Here is an 18,702-nt window from a genome sequence, read left to right on the forward strand (position 1 = left end):
TATATGGACAGTACTGCATTTCTGGGTGATTAAAAAATAGTATAGGTTCAGCAGAAAGAAATCATTATATTTTCCAAGGAAATGAATTCTACTACATCCTATCATCCCCTTTCGTATACCTTTTATTGTTTCCTGTGTGTCGTTACTTTATTTCTAAGTGTAAATGACAGAACTTGGTCTTATATGTGCTTTAAAAATACATGCAATCCAGGCGTGAAATTGGTGTGCTTCTTCCTAAGCAACAGATGCTTATCAGGACACCTCATTTTTCTTTGATTTTGTGCAGAGGCAACGGCTTCTCTCATGCCTCCTGTTAAAACAGGATCTTGCCTATCAATGGATGGGCGCCGACATGAGAATGAGGAGAGCTGGCACGATGGCTGCAGGGAATGTTACTGCCACAACGGACGGGAAATGTGTGCCTTGATCACCTGCCCCGTTCCTAATTGTGGCAACCCCACCATACATCCGGGGCAGTGTTGTCCATCATGTCCAGGTAACATGATTTTTCTTTTACATCCTTTGTAATCGGGTTTCATTTCACATATGTTCTATTTCCTAATACATGAAAATAATCTCGTGCATCATTCGGTAATAGGTACAGGCGAAGGTTTCTATGCCCAAATATAACATGCGGACTTGCTGTCATTAAGATCTCAGCTGTGAAAAATAGGAATTTAAAAATTTAAACCATATGCATGTTGTGGGTCCTAACTTGTTAATTTTTTACACACTTGAATCTTTAAATTAGTACAAGTTTCTAGTCTGTTATCTATGATAGGAAATATTGTAATAAGCCGTTACATTTTCTTTTTTTTTATTTTAAAGTGGAGTTTTATTAAAATTTATCTCCTGATCTATGTTTCACAACCCCTCAAAGGTGTACACAAACAAGTGTCTTAAGTAATTGAACATTATGATTCTGTGTTCTGAGGGAAGGCTCTTGTAGATTATTTCAACGCTTTCAGTGGAAAGGCCAAGTACAACTCATGTTGCATTCCAATACAATTTTAGTAAGTGTTAATATGAAAAACATCTATGAAAAAGTGTGGGTAGAGTGTAAGAATAATGCTCTCTGTTTTCAGAACTATTTCTACAGTATTTTATGTGAGAAATACATTAATTTGTAATACAGTGATACTGTCTGTGGTTTTATTGAAAGTCATGTTACAAGTAGGAACAACTGAGGCTCATGAAACTTTTATGAATAGCAGAACAGTAGGACGGCACTGGGAGGATATAAGCGATTATGAATTGTTTCACATTCTTTGTAAAGAACAGGAAACCCTAAGGGTAAAATAAATAGCCAGATCCACTTTCTGAAAGTGACACAGAAAAGCACATTCTTCCTATGACCTAAGATAACCGATCTCTTCAGATTGCTTAGACAAATGGTGATCTCCAATCCAGTTCACACCTTGTGGTAACTGGAAAAATATAGTCCCCAGAGAGATGCACGACTTCAGAGGTTTGTCTCTTTTTCAGCCTTTTCACAATGATTTGTGTAGTATTTTAGGCGATGGTATACTTCATATAGATGGGGATAGGTTAGCATGTCAGTTCTTGCATTAGATAAACTCAAGATTCAAAATTTTAATGTTGTGATGTTGGTCTCCTATAAAAGAACCGTTGCTTACCCAGCAGTCCATTCCTTTGAGAGACATTCCTTTGAGAGACTTTGAGAGTCCATTCCTTTTTGAGTCTGCTTTCAAGACACTGGTCACCTAGCTTCTGTGTTAGCAAAGTCATACTTGTTGTAAACTCTTACAATGCTAGGACAGAGACCGCATTTTGAAGTGATTGCATATATAAGTATATGAATAAGGCCAAATTCGTCTCAGTGTGGGTTTTTTTCCCCCCACTGAGGTCTTATATTTTTTTACAAATGTAATTCCAATTTTATTTTGCAATGTATTGATTCCCCACTGATGATGTTAAATAAATATCATGGATTTTAATAGATAGGAATGAAGTTTGGAATTGTGAGCCTGTGAGCATGTCATTCAAATGTATTTGCCATAAGAATATTGAAATAATTAGCAGTCCTCATGTACCGAGTTTTGAATTGCAATGTTAACCTATCAACAGGGTAGGGGCAGCTCTCAGAGGTCGTTTTTCAGACTAAAAAAAGTGGTTACATTCAATTCAATATTTAATTAGCCTTCAACAGAGCAAGATACCTTAACTGCTACACTGTTCCTTATAACCACGCTTCTATAAATGGGGAGATTTAAATGGTTCATCACAATGTTTGTAAAAAGTTCCAGGTTTCATGTAAGATTTAGAAAGCCATTAATTTATAATGTTTTGCAGAACCGTGCTATGCAGAAAGTGTATATTTGTTTGACTAATTGCTCCTTCAGGTTAGCAGTAGTAAATTTGCAATACTAGTTGCAAAGTTGTAGCGATTTAGTTGTAATGGTATTTCATTATCAGGGCTGCTAAGGAGGCATTAGCAATACCATACATACAGCAGTGATGTCTGGTTATGTTTGTTTGATTAAGAACAGTATATGAGCTGTAGCAAAACAGGCCTGTGACTTTGCAGAGAACTAAATGCAAAGCAGATGACTCCGAAAATTTCCAGAAAAAAATTAGCATTGCCTTTGCCATGGTGAGTTAGGATGTCATTGCATAAAATGTAATATATTGTTCCAGCTGAAATAAAAATCAAACAGGCTGACAAGGCAGCAGACTAGCAATCTCATTTTGGGTAAATGCTGCTGAATCAGGTATGTGGTTCATAAATGTAAGCAATTGGAAAAACATAGCATAAGCAAATCAGTGAAAGATAAAATAATTCCCTGAAAGAAAAGCATTAGTACTTTGTGAATAAAGTCAGATCAGCCAGAGTCAGCTTCCTTGAGTTCTAGTGATCATTCTCCAGAAATGAGAACAATTAAGTTGTGTGTCTTCCACGTGGCAGCGTCAGAGAGCAAAGGGCACAAAAGCCATTCTCCAGACAAGTACAGCAGAGCTGAAGAGAAGTCAGGTGTACTTTGCGGGCTTTGGCTTGCCTAAATAACTAGAGGGGCTGCTATCTGCTCAATTTTTCTCTCCTTAACCAAGATATTTGGATTAGAATGATGTTCACATTAGGCATCATTATAATAAGTAGGAGAGACGGATGGACCTTCTGAAAGTGGTTTAGAGATGTAGCCTAGTTAGGGAAGTCACTTTCTCGTCCCCTCCATTTATAGCACAGGAAACATGATGCAGTTCAGTTCTTAACAGAGGCACCTAACTTAGCTGTCCAATGTTAAATGGGTTGAATTCAGGCTGAAGGACATCACTTATAAGCCTGAAACTTCACTTTGCAGCTTGTAGCTTTCAAACTCATGGCTTCCGCAGCTGAATAAAACATGCTGTGTGAGGCATCTCGATATCTGTACACAGTGCCTGGGAAAAGCTGGTGAACCTATTCCAGGTCCAAATGAAACAGCATAGTAAGCAGGCAACTATTACTACCATTACTGCACCTTATGTGGGGTAGTTTTCAAAGCGTTTTAAGCAGGTTACAAACATGCTGTTTGTGGCATAACCTTTTCTTGGTGATAAGTACTTAAACAACCTCAAGGTGGAGGGTAGGATTCTTTTATTCTTTCAATACACCAAGAGGTAAAGAGAGTTCCCCCATTTTTAATGTCCCAGAGGCTGAAGGACCCTCATGCTGAACAAGGGAAACAGTTTCAGTTCCTTTCTTAACATGAAGGAAGACAAATCTGTTCTCTAAACTGCTGGGGTGAATCTTTTAGCCAGGGCGGCAGAGGTAACGTAACTAATTGTTTGAAAAGGAAGTAAGGTTCATTTGGTAAGATACAGTTATTGAAAATATGAGTCTACACACTGTGGCATCTCCTTGGGTCCAGTTTTCAAAGATGGCAGATTTCTTTTTTTTTTGTCCCCTTCTTTTTTTTTCTTTCTCTTTTTTGTGCAACATTGATGAAGCACTTCTATCGGTGTTAAATGCTTATACGTTTTTAGGGGGCTGGGTGTGGGATTCTGTATTTTTCTGTTCTGATGGGTCGGAGTTTTTTTATTTTTTTGTGGTGGGTTCTTGTTTGGATGGGTTTTTTTAATGTGGCATCAAATGATAGAGAGACGTATCTGTTGGGAAAGTTGACTTGAACCTGGACTTCCTAAATTCCAGAGAAGCATACTTACTCATCCTTTCAGGAACTGCACTGATGCTAACATTTAGCAGTTAAAAAACTGTCTGATGAGTAGAATTTTTACAGTTACCTCTTGGAATTCCTACATCACAGGTTGGTTTGATTTTTTTTCTGAAATGCTAAATATGCTTAAAGTTACATCTGATTTATATTAACTGCTCTTTTTTCAGAATGATTCTCAAGTTCTTTCTTGTTTATCTTTTTCCCATTTTTCATGAGATGCAGGTGACATAAAGTCAAAAGATCTTCATCAAGAATAATTTATAGCTGGTTTTGTTATGTATTTTCAGTAATAACATTATTGAAATATATTTTCAGCAATAACAGACATTCTTAATCTTGGGTACAGTTGTTAATTATTAGAGTAACAGTTGATTTTGCCTGTCTTCCAATTCTGTTTTTCCCAGATGAAATAATCGTGCAGAAGCCAGAGCTCACCAGTCCATCGATCTGTCATGCTCCTGGTGGGGAATACTTTGTAGAAGGAGAGACATGGAACATTGATTCTTGCACACAATGTACATGCCACAGTGGACGTGTCCTGTGTGAGACTGAAGTCTGTCCACCTCTTCTTTGTCAAAACCCCACCCGCACACAGGACTCCTGCTGTCCACAGTGCCCGGGTATGTGCTGACAACCAGATTTTATCAGAGCCCTTTCTTGATGTGAGAATAGGATGTTTCAGTATAAGAATGTTTCTGTTTGTGCACAGGTGGTTATTGAGGTGCCTTTGTTTTTAAGCAGTGAGGAGTGAGAGCCTGCAGGCCACTAATTCAAATGCCAAACCTGACTATGTGCAAGAGAGATCTAAAGTGTAAAGAGGAGCTGTGGCCCTGAACTTTGAACATCTTTTAAGGCAATCTAATAATGTAAGGGTTGCAAGAACCAGAATCCTTAGTTGAAAGGTTTATGAAATATGCACTGGAAACATGCACTCGTTTATGGAGACATGCAGGATTAGAGAAACTTTGAAAGCAGTCAAAGTGTTAAGTAGATACAGGCTTGTTTCTTTTCCTTTCTACATGCCTTGGTTTTTTTGAACTTATTTATTACTATCTTGTCTATTTGGGATTTAGTCTCAAAAATATTTCTGTTTGCTTTTACCTTCACATGCTATGATTTCAGAGTGACTTGAAGGCAGCTGAATAATATCAAAGCATTCCAGCCTGGCAGGTGTGCCAGATTCCTCTTAGACTGCTTCACAGTGTAAAGAAGATAACAGGATTTGCTTTCCCCCAAGAAAAGATATTTGATTATAAATGAACATGAATTCCTATTTTATGTAACAAATGGGGGAGTTTTTTTGCAGTGGAAATTTACTACAGACCTGTGAATTATATGTAAACTCGCTGAGAAAATATGTCTTTCTTAAAACCAAAATCTAAAAATTTTACTTTAACTAAAAAGAAAAATTAAGTTTTGCTGTTAGGTTTTGCTACAGTGTTGTTTCAGGTGTGGAGGTTTTTTCTGAGAAAATATTTGCAGCCAGTTCTGCTGCAAATATTAAGTTCTGCTGCCTTCCATTTTTCTCATTGTTAATAACAACGAACATTTGATTAATACTGAATATATTAATTGATTACTTAATGCTGAAAATACTGTTTTGAAGGAGTTGATCTTACCTCACTGGCTATATAATGAGCTTAGTGTCATAGATAAATGCAGTTAGATTGAGAACCTGATATGAATGCTCTTATGAATCCTTTCATTTCTTCTCCTTTTCTTATACCTTATCTGCACATACAGTCCTCTTTCTTGTTTTGTAATGTCTTTTAAGATACAGCTTAATTGCAGAAATATGTCTCCTCCACAGGCAGGCATGACAATTAAAGGAAACCCATTGGCATCAGGCTGCAGCCTGATCAAATTCCATTTGTTTCTCAACTCCATATAATTAGCTCATCTAAGTCCACTAGTGAAGGTGACAGCAGCATAATAGCTTTTCACTTTGCATCATTCTAAGATTTGGACTGTCATGGTAGAAGCTGGGATTCAAGTTGTAGGTTTAAAATTTAATCTCTCTTGTTTAAGATTAATTCCTATATACCTTGCAATGCAGAGCATTCAGAGTGGCTTTTTGAGGTGCTGATTCTGATGGTGATTATTTTTCACTTTGCTGTCCTTTTCTCAATGTGTTTTGGGTTGGTTTTTTGGGGTTGGGTGTTGTTTTTGGTTTTTTTTGGAAACTCGTTGAAGGTCTACATATTATGCTAGAGCACATCATGAGGTCTTCATCACATATAAGGACTGAAAAGACATGAGGCTCTGTCCTAGTTTTGTTGAAGTAGTGAGCCAGCGTGTTCCATTGTGTTCCTAAAGAGTGAATGAACTCTTCGTTAAGGAACTATGAGAGAAGTTAGTTAGCCACTGTATGTTAAATAACTTAATCTGTTTATATTTACAGATGAGCCTCTTCAGCCCTCCTCATCAAGCAACGAGAGCATGCCCAGTTACTGCAAAAACGATGAAGGAGATATTTTTCTGACAGCTGAGTCCTGGAAACCCAATGTCTGCACTAGCTGCATTTGCATGGATGGTGTGATTAGATGCTACTCTGAGTCTTGCCCACCGGTATCCTGTGAGAGACCCGTTCTGAGAAAGGGACAATGTTGTCCTTACTGTATTGGTGAGCAAATAGAAATAGTTAACTTGCTGCTCGCTTCTCGGGAGTAAGAAAGAAGTTTTATTCCCAAACTGAAATATGTTCCCCTGGTTTGGGGAGTAGCAGTTTGTGCCTTCAGTTGAACTGGAGAGTGAAATCTGCGTAGGGAGCTTGGAGGATCATGATTTGTGGTTTTTTAGGTAGAAGTGCATGGAGATATACCTGTAATTTGCCTACAAACTCGAGAGGACATCCTCCTGAAATCGTGGTAATACACTTTATTGGATGAAGACATTACACAGAAATTGTTTTATTTAAAGGAAAATTGGCCAGGTAACATATATGGTATGTCAAGATTTGTGTGATAATATGAGGAAAACATTAATTATGACTGCAGAAGATAAGCTGAAGCATTATGAACTTCCATGGCATGTAGAACTGTTAATAAGGCATCTAAATTGAAATACTGGGGAAAAAAAATGGAAATTTGTTAATGATAATATCTTTGAGAAAAAACATAGGGAAAATATGTGTTTTTTAAGTACTAAAAAATGCATAAAGAATTAAGGGCCATGCACTGGTTTTGGATTTGGAGCTAAAGTAAATGATGGATGCTGTAGATAGTGAAAATTGCCAGGCATTTTTAAAGTTGCAGAATTTGATATTACTGATCACTTTTTCATTGTATGTTGAATAAGAGTATTTATTTAAAGATTACTTTTTTTGTGAGTTCATAGCAAGTACAGAGGCTGTAGAATGGAAGCTGCTAATAGAGAAAAATTGGATAATGTACTTGCTGAAATTAAGTCTTTGCAGCATTGTTGAAAAGCATTCAGAGCTTACTTACCTTCATCCAAAAGTAGCAGGGGGAGATACAGTAGGCAAGAGTTCCATAAAAAGTAATATAGTAAAATTGACAGGCTTTAAATATTAAATTGAACACGTGAATCAACTTGCCCATCTATAAACAATACAGTTCTCCTTTGGAAACATGTCAGAAAGGTTGTGAAGTACTTTCAGATATGTACCATTGATACAACTGTTGAAATATTTAATTCATTGCAGATAAACTGTCTTTAATAATAGATGATACAGTTTTATATGATGTACAAGGAATTCCTTGAAAGAATGTCTGAAAAAGTTACAAAATATCCAATTTTCCGTTGCCTTTGGAACCATACCTAGATTCCTGATGAGGACATTTTGAGGGGAAAGTTCTTTGTTATCCTATGACTATTTCTTCTCGTGGTTTGCATAAAAAATGGGGAGAATTTAGAATTTTTCAACAACTGATTTTCCGCAGGCTTTTCTTCCAGTAATTGACTTTGAACCATAAAAATGAATTTTAATTCAGAAAACATTTTAACATTAAAAAAATACAGAATGTATGCGGAGTTGGGCAATCAAACCAGTAGAGTCAGAACACGAGTCTTAATACCGTAGTGGAGAATGCTTTGGGTGAGGAAGGGACTAGTGCCGTGAACTACAAAAATGAAACCTCTAGAACTTTTTGCCTACACCTTGCATGTCATTTGCAAATATATACACAGAACATGTAGATATGGCCTTAATTAATTGACTTTGAATCCTTTATAGTTGCATAATATCAGAAATACTTAAATGTGTGAGCAATAAAAGCATAATGATTTTTTTTAGTAGCAACTGATCAGCAATACAAAATAGAGAAGCCAGATTTTAATTAATGCTCAGATATGAAGATTTTCAATTATGATACATTTCATTAATCCAAGTTGTACTATGTTTTGTGGTCTAAATAACTGAAATTCATGGGAAATCTAACTTTTTTATGGTTTCTATGAACTATATACTCTTGCATGTACGACTAGTCAGGTTGTGCACCTAATTTTTGTCTTCCTGATTCTTAATGGTCAGCTCTTCATTTTTTGAGAACTGTGAAGAACATCTTTGTACAGATTCTTCCTCACTGTTTTCATGTAATAGTTGATAAAGTGCTTAGAATCATAGAATCATTTAGGTCAGAAAATACCTTTAAGATTGAGTCCAACGGTTAACCCAGCACTGCCAAATCTGCCACTAGATCACATCCCCAGGTGCTTTGTCTATACATCTTTTAAGTACCTTCAGGGGTGGTGACTCAATCACTTCCCTGGGCATAGGCAAACTCTGTGGAAACAGGCTTTCTTCATTTATTGGAATTTCAAAAATTATGCAGGCTTTTAGCACTGCATAATTTTTGGTTCTGGTTCTAGTTCTTCCTGGATCCAGTTTATATAAATTCAAATTCAAAATTTTACAGGCCTTGTTTTTTGAATCCTCAATATCATCCTGTGTATTTAACATTCTTCTTTTTTCTTACAAAGAAAGGTTAATTTGGAAAGATAACCTTCTAGTTTAGAGATGATAAAGGGATGTATCTATTTGGTTAAAGACAAGATCACTCTTCTGCAGAAAACAGAACAATGACTGTTTGTTTAGCAGATGAGACTGATTTTCTAGTACAGCTAGAAGAAATTTGAGAGAAGCAAGCAGAGCTAGACTCAGTCTTCTGGACTCCAGTTTTTTATGTGGGTTTCTTACTGCAAGTCTCATTTCCATTATCCTTGAGCACTTATTGGTGTTGTGGTCTTCATCTTCATCCTTGTTTATACTTGCATAGGGATGGACACCAAAACAGGAGACACACACAGGATAATACTGTATTAGGACTTAAAAATCTCCTCTTGAGGTTTAAAGGTGCAACATTGCTATTGTGATTTTACCCTTGTTCATTCTTCTAAAAACTATTTACTGTATTAGATTGTGATGTGTTCCTCACAAACTTGCAAAACTCCGAGCAAGTTAAAGGACTTTTCCAAACAAACCAGCTGCTAAATTGAAGAAGGTATCCTGAGTGGGGCAAGGTAGCACTTTGGAAGCAAATCAGCCCTGAGTGCACAGGCAGTACACACCTTTAGGTCTGCATAGGTAATTATCAGGAGAGGAGTGTTTGGGCTGTGTGCCTCACCCTCGTCCCCAGCCACATCTACTTATTGACTAACACAGGGCTCCACTGGCTCTATGTCAACATGCACATCATCTGGGTAAAAACCTAATGAGCTTTCTGCACCTTTTCCTCCCACTTTTCCTTTCCCATATGCACCCAACATTTAGTTATAAAATCTTCTGCTTGGGGAGGTTGAGACCCATACTTACAGCCATGGAAGCTATGGCATAACCATACCAAGGATCTCCGAAACCCTTTGTGCTTTTCAGATAATTCTACTAATATTAGTATTATCTTCTTTTGCATTTGAATTTATTCTGTCCAGATCTGTAGCACTGGTCTGCTGACTGCTAACCTTGTTATTCCAGATTATGTCAGTCTATTATGTTGTCACTAATTAAAACCTTTACTAAAGGCCACATTATTTAATAAGGTTTTTTATTTATATTTGAGAGGTAACTCTAACTGACATATTTAAATATGTAGTCTGTGTGAATGTTAAACCAAAATTTATCTGATGGTTAAAGAAGTCTGTGATTTCATTCTGTAACATCCTGCATATGTTTAATGTGCAAATTCATGTCATCAGCAGGTTTCATCATAATAATTTTTGCCTCTAAGAAATAAGGTTAATAAGAAGCTAAGATGAAAATTAGGTGCTGCTTGGCTTTTGGAGCTTCTGCTTTGTGGTTTTATTTTGATTATCTATAAAGTGTTACAGCAGCAAAAAACTTCCTAGGCTAAGCAATTCATTACTATCTTCACAGTGAAATGGAAGGTATACTGCAGACCACCTAAAAGGCTTGCACAGGATGCAACATTAAAAAAATGGTGTGCTGAATGCTTAGGCAGAAAGATCACACTGATTTCCAATTTATATAACACTAAGTGTGAAAAAATGTACTGAGTTTAGTTATTGCCCTTTTCCTGGGGTTGGTGCAGTTGCAGGGAAGGATCAGATTCTCTTCAAATGTGTTTTATAATAATAAATAATCTAAGCACTTCTGGTTATTTCATCTGCAAGTTGCTTCATTCTTCTTGGCATCCTGCCTAATCTGGTTTTTTTCAGTATTCTAGACTAACTTCATCTTTCTTAAACCTTGCTATAGAAATTTAGGTAATTAGGAGGTTTTTTACTTAATTAAAGTCTCAAATAGTCAAACATATAAAAGAATCAATTCTTCTTCTTTTCACAGCATTTTTTTATATCATCATTTCTTGTCCCAGTCATCTTTCCTCTAGCCTCTTGCATTAAGAAAGTGAGGAGAAGCAGCGCAGTCTAATTACGTATATTAAGTAGCAAAAATGACATCTTTTTAACAAAGATTTTCTGGAAGGTGAAGAGAGGGTCTTTTAATTACAGTTGAGATTTCTTTGTAGCAATTGTTTCACTTCCATGTTTGGGGAAGAAATCGGATTTTTGTGTAATTGCCCGTTACTGCATAATCACACCACTGTTTTCCTTCAACAGAAGATGCAGTTCCAAAGAAAGTTGTCTGCCACTTCAGTGGAAAAACATACGCAGATGAGGAGCGCTGGGACATTGACAGCTGCACACACTGCTACTGCCTGCAGGGTCAGACACTCTGCTCCACTGTCAGCTGCCCACCTCTCCCCTGTGCTGAACCCATCAATGTGGAGGGAAGCTGCTGTCCCATGTGTCCAGGTAATGTGATGTTACAACCCAGTTTACTGTGATGCTGGTTTACCAGGACTAATAATAAGGGGGGGGGTAATTGTTTTTTGAATGTCAGTCCATGTTTGAACAGTACCACAAAGACAACAAAGTTTTAGACTTCAGGAAAATTAATATTCTTAACAGGCACATTGTGCAAAGACATAGTTTGAATTCCACTTATTCTGAGAACTGTGAACTCAAAAATTAGTTGCTTGCCCCTGGTTTGTCCTTTCACAAGGTTATGGAAATAGGTTAATGAAGTGGGAAAATTAATATTCTTACATCTTTGCAGATTATGTCACAGTGATTAATATTTCTGTCTTTTCTGAGTCTCTTCATTACTTTTCAAATACTACATTGCTTTATTTATCACTGTAAGTTGGCTTAAAAGCAGTATGAAATTGTCTTGGCAATGGGCACAAGGGACATAAGAATTCCAACTGGTTTCTAAAGTCCTGAAATGCTTCTGCAGAAGTTTGCTCATCTTAGTCAGCTGGTAACTACTTCTGACAGGACAACTGCAGAGATTCAGCAGTACCATGTCTTGCAATTCCCCTGCTTTGAGAATTGCAAATAAAGGAAGGCAAAGAACCCAGCAGACACTGTTTACATATCATCTGGAAAGATGTAGCCTTCCCTTTGTATTTTCTTTTTCTTCTTTTTTTTTTTTTTTTTTTTCTGTATTACCACAGAGGAGCAAGCTTGTAGTGAAACATGTATTCTGAAATGGTATTTTCAAAAGCACATTTGTCCTCACCACTCCATCATCCCATTCACATTAGGATAATGATAATAGCAGCAGGCGTGTATCCTGTATACATTATGCAACAAGTTTTAAACAAAATTCCAGACTAATAACGATGAAAATTCTGAAGCAAATAAAAGAATTCATAGGACAAAGCACTGCAGATGGCCAAGCGTATTTCCTGAATTAAGAGCAGCACTGAGAAGTTAAGCAGCCTGTAATTTGTGAAACACATTTATCTCATTTCACAGAGATGTATGTTCCTGAACCCACTAACATTCCCATTGAGAAGACAAATCATCGAGGAGACATTGAACTAGAAGTACCAAACTGGCCAACTCCGAGTGAAAATGACATAATCCACATTCACAGAGGTAAAATCTGACACAACTGGGATATCAGAGGCCTGTTTATTCCCCATGTTTAATGCACCTACTTGTTCTAATCAGGTAGCATCTATATAATGCTTTGGAAAGGTGGTTATCTGAGAATATTCTTCAGTGCATAACTCTTACATGCATTTTTCTTTGATTAAAGATGAGTCAGTCTATTAAATTACATTTATGCAATTTGGTCTCATTATCATTCCACCTTCTGCATGGAAGAAACATCTGTGTTGGTATTATGAAGTTCTATAAAATTAGGAATACAGTGAATGAGAAAAAAAGTCAGCAGTGTCTTTTCTGATTCAAAAACTAGAAAGACCACCACTGGAGTTGATAAATCTTAATTTGATCTTCTTCTATTGATAAACAAAGATGGAAAACATGTACCACAGCTTAAAATGTATCATAGGCAAATGTCAAAGTTTAAAAAAAACCCATCTCAGGTATAATGAGACAGAGTTTATAAAGTTGTCTAAGGATGTAAATGTATCTTTTGTTTAAACTGTGCTGCAATCATTATTCCAGGGAAGAGGAAACACTCTATGACACTGTCTTTAACCTTTTCTAATTGAAGGACAACTTAAGCTTGTATGTATTTTTTTTAAATCTGAGGATGATCTCATAGCATACTATTGTTTGGAGAAAGGATGCATGAAATTTAACTGCTTTACAAAGTTCTAACCTTACACTTCTATAATTACAGCATTTTCATTTCTCACGGGCATTAGTAGCTGGGTTGCAACTATCCTGGCCTAGGGATTATAAATACACACTGCAAAGCGTGGAATTTTTTAGATGTCATTGAAAATTACCATTTTTTGCAATTACATGCAAAACTTCTTACATTCTAAGAAGATTGCCAGCAGTCTGTTTTCACAGACTGAGTGGTGCAAGTATTGTAATATGGTCTCAACAGATGAGAGAGCAAACACGTCATAATTGTCCTACCAGTTTTAAAAGGTAAAAAAAAAAAAAAAAAAGACTTCCATCAGCCTGGAAACATGGTCTAATTTTTTTTTTTATAAGTGGGAATTTTGTTGTGATCCGATAAGATGATGCAAACACAACTGAGCTAAAAGGTTATTGTCAGATTTGTTTGTTGTTGTGCTTTATATTCCTGCTATTTCCTCTCTTTTTTGATGGCCTTTTCATGCCTAATATAGTCACTATACAAGATATGAGCTTTGGGTTGTTCTAACTGCTATAAATAAGGTGACATTTCAGGAGAGAAAGTCCAAATTCATATGAGTGGCAAGACATATGACTGAGACTTTCAGAATTACATCCTTCATTATGGCCAAGGCCCATTTGTAATTGCTAAAAAATGCTCACACTTACCTTCCAGATATGAACCATCTCCAGGGAGAGTACCGAAGTGGCAGTGGGCCACACCCCAGTGAGGATGCCTCTGTCGGCTCTGTTGCCTTGGTGACAATTCCAATCATGATAGCGCTGTTACTGATCATCATCCTCCTGCTCATCAATCAGAAAAAGCAGTGGATTCCTGTGTCCTGCTACAAAGCTCCAACAAAGGTGCTGTGTTTCTGTCTGTTTCCAGACTTTCACATTTTTTGGAAACCAGGAACAAAACGTTGTTGTAAATGTTCAGCAACCGGTTAACCCGCCCAGCTGGGATATGAGAATAGCGGAGCTCCATTCAGAAGATAAAACATGGTGATTCTAAGGAGAGTGTTGATCTGTTACTGTGCCTGGCATAAGCATTTACCAACTTTGGGAAAAGTCTAGACTCTTTAATTGCTGTATTTTGTTGTGTGCTTATGGACTTGAACGAAAAGAACTTTTTTAATTATGTGTGGAATACAAAAATTGTTTAACTTACTCAGTATTTCCTTTCTCTTTTAACAGCCTTCTTGCCTAAACAATCAACTGGTGTATGTGGACTGCAAGAAAGGTACCATGGTCCAGGTGGACAGTTCTCAGAGAATGCTAAGAATTGCAGACCCGGATTCAAGATACAGTGGATTTTACAGCATGCAGAAACAGAACAACCTACAGGCAGATAATTTCTATCAAACAGTTTGAAGAATTGCACCCTTACCAAGGATTAAGAAAGAGAGAAGAGAGAGACAGTCTGCTATTAAAATAAAACTAGAATTGTGCACTTGCTTAGTGGATTGTATTGGATTTGTGACTACATGTACAGCTCTAAGACCTTACTGGGATGAGCTCTGACTCCTGCAATGTGCCAGAAAAAGCATTCCCACTTTTCCTTGAGATAACTGACCAAGTGTTTTCTTAGAACCAAAGTTTTAAAACTTGTTAAGATGTATTTGCTTGTAACATAGCTATAGAGGTTTTTTGGGAGGGGGAATCAGGGGCTAGGGATAGGCAATGAGGTAAAAGGAAGCTTCATAGAAGAGAAGCTGGTCATGCTTGGCTTTAGAAGAAAATAAACTGCCGAGCAGCAGGATAGTGGTTTTCCTTGTTGCTCTGAAATTGCATCTGTTGCACCCAAAGCCTAACCCCAGATGAAAAAAATACAAAAAGGTCTGATTTTTTTTCTTCCAGCTGTTGCTACGGTAATATACTCCTAGAACAGAATTTGTCACATCACAGGTGTGGTGTAGCTGCAAATATTTTTCTATATGATGAGAAGCTGCAGTAGTTAATGAAATAGCAAGGAAAAGATTATAGCAGAAAATAAAGGGTGGGTTTATTAAGGATGTATAAAATTATACCTTGTGCTGCTTTTTGTTTTTATTTTTGTTTTCTTCAAAGCTGATTGGCTAGATTAGCCAGACTTCAGCAGAGTTAGCAAATGACTGAGGCCTAAGTAATTCCTGATATGAGCACTGGATCTTTTGACAGCAGTATTGAAGGAAGGAAGGAAAAGTCAAGAACACCATGCAGTTCCAGGGGCTTTTGTTTGTTTGTTTTGTCTGTTGTGGTTTTGTTTTGTTATTTTATATCAATCTCTGGTTGTTCATACAGGAGAAGGAAAACTATTTTTGTTGGACAAAGCTCTTGCTTACAAGAGAGTAAAAAAGAGACTGTTTTAAGGTTGTTTTTTTTTCCTGTTGATGTTCTTATTTACTGGTATGCAGATTTAGAAACTACTTCCATGCTAGGAAGCTGCTTAATTTTAATTGTATATTACTCAAGCACCTTTTTTGAAGCTCAGAAAAAAAAGGAGATCATGCTTCTTTAAACTCTAGCATTATAGGAATATTTATGTAAATATAATTATGCTAAAAACAACAAAAAGTATTTGTATGTTTGTGTATATATATGTATATACAAATGCATGTAGGTATACATATGTATATATACGTGCATGTGTATATACACTATACATATATATACTGTATATATAAAATACTATGTATACAGTATATATTTTTTTCTATTTTTTTTTTCTTGTTGAATGTATTTTTATCTGAGAGAGATTTTACCCAGAGCAGAAACAGATAACAGGCATTCCATATCAATGCTTAATCGCTTGTGAGTTTAGGAAAGACAAGAAAAGAGCATCTCATTCTACCTACAGTTTGATTTGATTTGAAAGTGTTTGTGTGTGTGTGTGTGTGTGTGCGCGCACTCTTGTGTTGGCGTGTGTACAGTACGTGCACGGTTTTAGCAGTAAGCGTTGCTCTTGCTACTTGCTACATTTCAGGGTGTTTCTTATTTTTCTTTTCCTGCTTAGCCTTAAAAAGGCTTTTTAATGAATGCATTGGCTAGAGACACTGATGACAATATACATGCAGCACTAATCAACTCCATAAATTAACACCATCAGCTCCTGGATTTTGGAGGTTTTTTCCTTTCTTTTTTTTTTTTTTTTTTTTTTTTTTTCAAACAATTGTTTGAAACAACTACTGGAATATTGTCCACATTAAGCTGGAAGTTTATTGTAGCTTGCCTCATTTATAACTCTGACTGTATAATACAATGTTACTTTCCAAACAGGTCTTGGCACTTTTATACTAATTACCCATTTGTGCATTGCCTTTTTTCTTTTACAAATGCTTCTCATAAGAGACACAGATACCCAGTATGCTTAATGTGAAAAGAAAATGTATTTTTTGTAAAGGAACTCTCAAGTATTGTTCTAAATACTTGGTCAGAGGTTGCTGAACTTTAAAACTGAAAAAAAAAAAAACCTAATTTATTATTATAATGACCTAATTTATTAATCTGAAGATTAACCATTTTTTTTTGTTTTAGAATATCAAAAAGGTGTTCTAGCTGTTTGCATCAAATAAAAAAATAGGTGTATCATTAAGGGTCAACATTTTTTCTGCTTATATAACTTCAGTTTCCAACCACCAGTAAGAAAAAATGTAGTCTCCCCAGTGTTTTGTACTCAATCTGATATTGAAACAGAGATGTTTCTGTCCAGTTACTGCAGAGATTTTGTCAAGACAAAACATCCATTCCTTGCATAAGAGTAAGCAGTCTTTATCCAGAAATTGTAAATGCTTGCTTTTGTTTTACAATCAAGGCCATATTCTGAAAATATTAGCAGGATATAGGACATGGTGTAAAATGTTTTTTATTATTATTATTTTATTATTATTATTTTAAAGATATGATTTATCCTATGTGCTGTATCCATTACACTCTTTTACTTTGGTTCCTGTTGTGCTCTTGTAAGAGAAATGCAGATATAATTTTCTGAAAAAATAGATGCATATGTGGCACTCGGAGTGCACTGCGGTTCAGCAGATTGCTTGTTTACTTTTTTAACTGTAAGGCGGTTTCTTGTAATTTGGCTCTTGGCAGCACAATAAAAAAATTTTAAACCTACTGATGCGTATTCTCTTAAATGTTCACATTTATTACTTCCATACACTAATCCTTGAAACATTAGTTTACAGATTGATATTATGGTGGGTAGGAATTCATTTTATTGTCATGCTGATCTGAGATTGGAACAGCTCAGAACACACTGTGGGTAAAGAACAGTTTGCAGTTACAGAAAGTTCTGCATATTATACTAAAGAATTTTAACATTGGAGAGCTTTGTGGAGTTCCAAATACTTTCAGCATTCAGTAAAGATGAATCTCTCAAATGCAACGTTAGGCCTTTGCCGTGTCATGGAGGGCATGTGGTCTAGTCGTACGTGTCAGAAAGCTGTGCTTAACCATATAAGACTCTGATACAAGGTCCTATAAAAAGCATTTGGAATCACAATTTGTACTTCATGGACTTCCCGATCATTTATTTATCTATTAACCCATAATGTTCTTTTCTTCTAGTAATTTGTAAGTTAATGGACTTGATGTAAAGTTCTGGTATGTAACTACCTGACACGAGGCAGTTTTCAGCTTGACTACGTGCTTTATAAACAACTGCTTTCTTTTCTTTCTTTGAAACCATCCTCCTAATGGTTTCATTTAATATCCCTGACAAATCAGCAGTAGATCATTATCTATATGCCATGCATTAATTTACAGACCTGTATCTTGTCTCCATTTTTTCTTGAAAAGCCCAATATAAAATTCTTTGGGAGCAGTTGCATACCTTATGGCCACCCTTGCCATTCCTTGTGCTTCTCATTCATGTACGTCCCTGTACATCCTTTTAAGATGAAGGGTAAGGGAACTGAAAATGTCCACATTGTTCAAACATGGTACTCCCTGGATTTAGCATGGTGTTTACAGTTTGGATTGCTACTCCCACTGAGTCAATGTTCTTGCAGTGCTAGCTGCAATAATCAAAAAATGCCCAAGTACTAATAGTTGACATAATTGACTTTGGCTAGGGTAGATCGGTATTTATGTGCATCCCTTTACATCTACATATGTTGAATTTCCTCCTCTTTCCTATTTACTGTTTCAGCATTTTTCCTCCTTCCCAAGACTAAGGCTATGGATGATATATGTGTTCTAGAAGAGCATCTTCAAACTCTGCGAACGTTTTTATTTTTCATCAGAATGAAACAGAAAACATCACTGAACCAGTGTATAAAATAATAGTGCATGCACATTTGAACACTCAGAGTAGCCCTGGTCTCCTTTGCCTTACTCACACTGAAAGGATCATATTTGGAATGCCTCTGCCCACCAGCATTTGTCAGCTTGAAAAAAGCTATAGCTGAGTGGGATAGAATGCAAATCCTTTAAATCACATCAGTAGTATACAGATGCTTAACAAGGAACGCATTTGCTCCTCGCTATGTTTCTTTCCAAA

General features: G+C 36.4%; 1 protein-coding gene across 1 annotated transcript; it reads left to right on the forward strand.

Annotated features, from left to right (window-relative positions):
- Window positions 1–279: 279 nt before the first annotated feature.
- Window positions 280–17,315, forward strand: CRIM1 (cysteine rich transmembrane BMP regulator 1; the record flags this gene model as incomplete). The annotated part of the gene is made up of 7 exons (XM_027898871.1): window positions 280–496; window positions 4,580–4,795; window positions 6,577–6,798; window positions 11,211–11,405; window positions 12,414–12,536; window positions 13,894–14,081; window positions 14,415–17,315. Coding segments are annotated over 7 exons (1,338 nt in total), but the record flags the coding sequence as incomplete, so codon positions are not given.
- Window positions 17,316–18,702: the final 1,387 nt, after the last annotated feature.

This window comes from Empidonax traillii, unplaced genomic scaffold (assembly GCF_003031625.1).
Source record: "Empidonax traillii isolate 1590-97213 ecotype Southwest subspecies unplaced genomic scaffold, ASM303162v1 scaffold626:size867168, whole genome shotgun sequence".
NCBI lineage: Eukaryota > Metazoa > Chordata > Aves > Passeriformes > Tyrannidae > Empidonax > Empidonax traillii.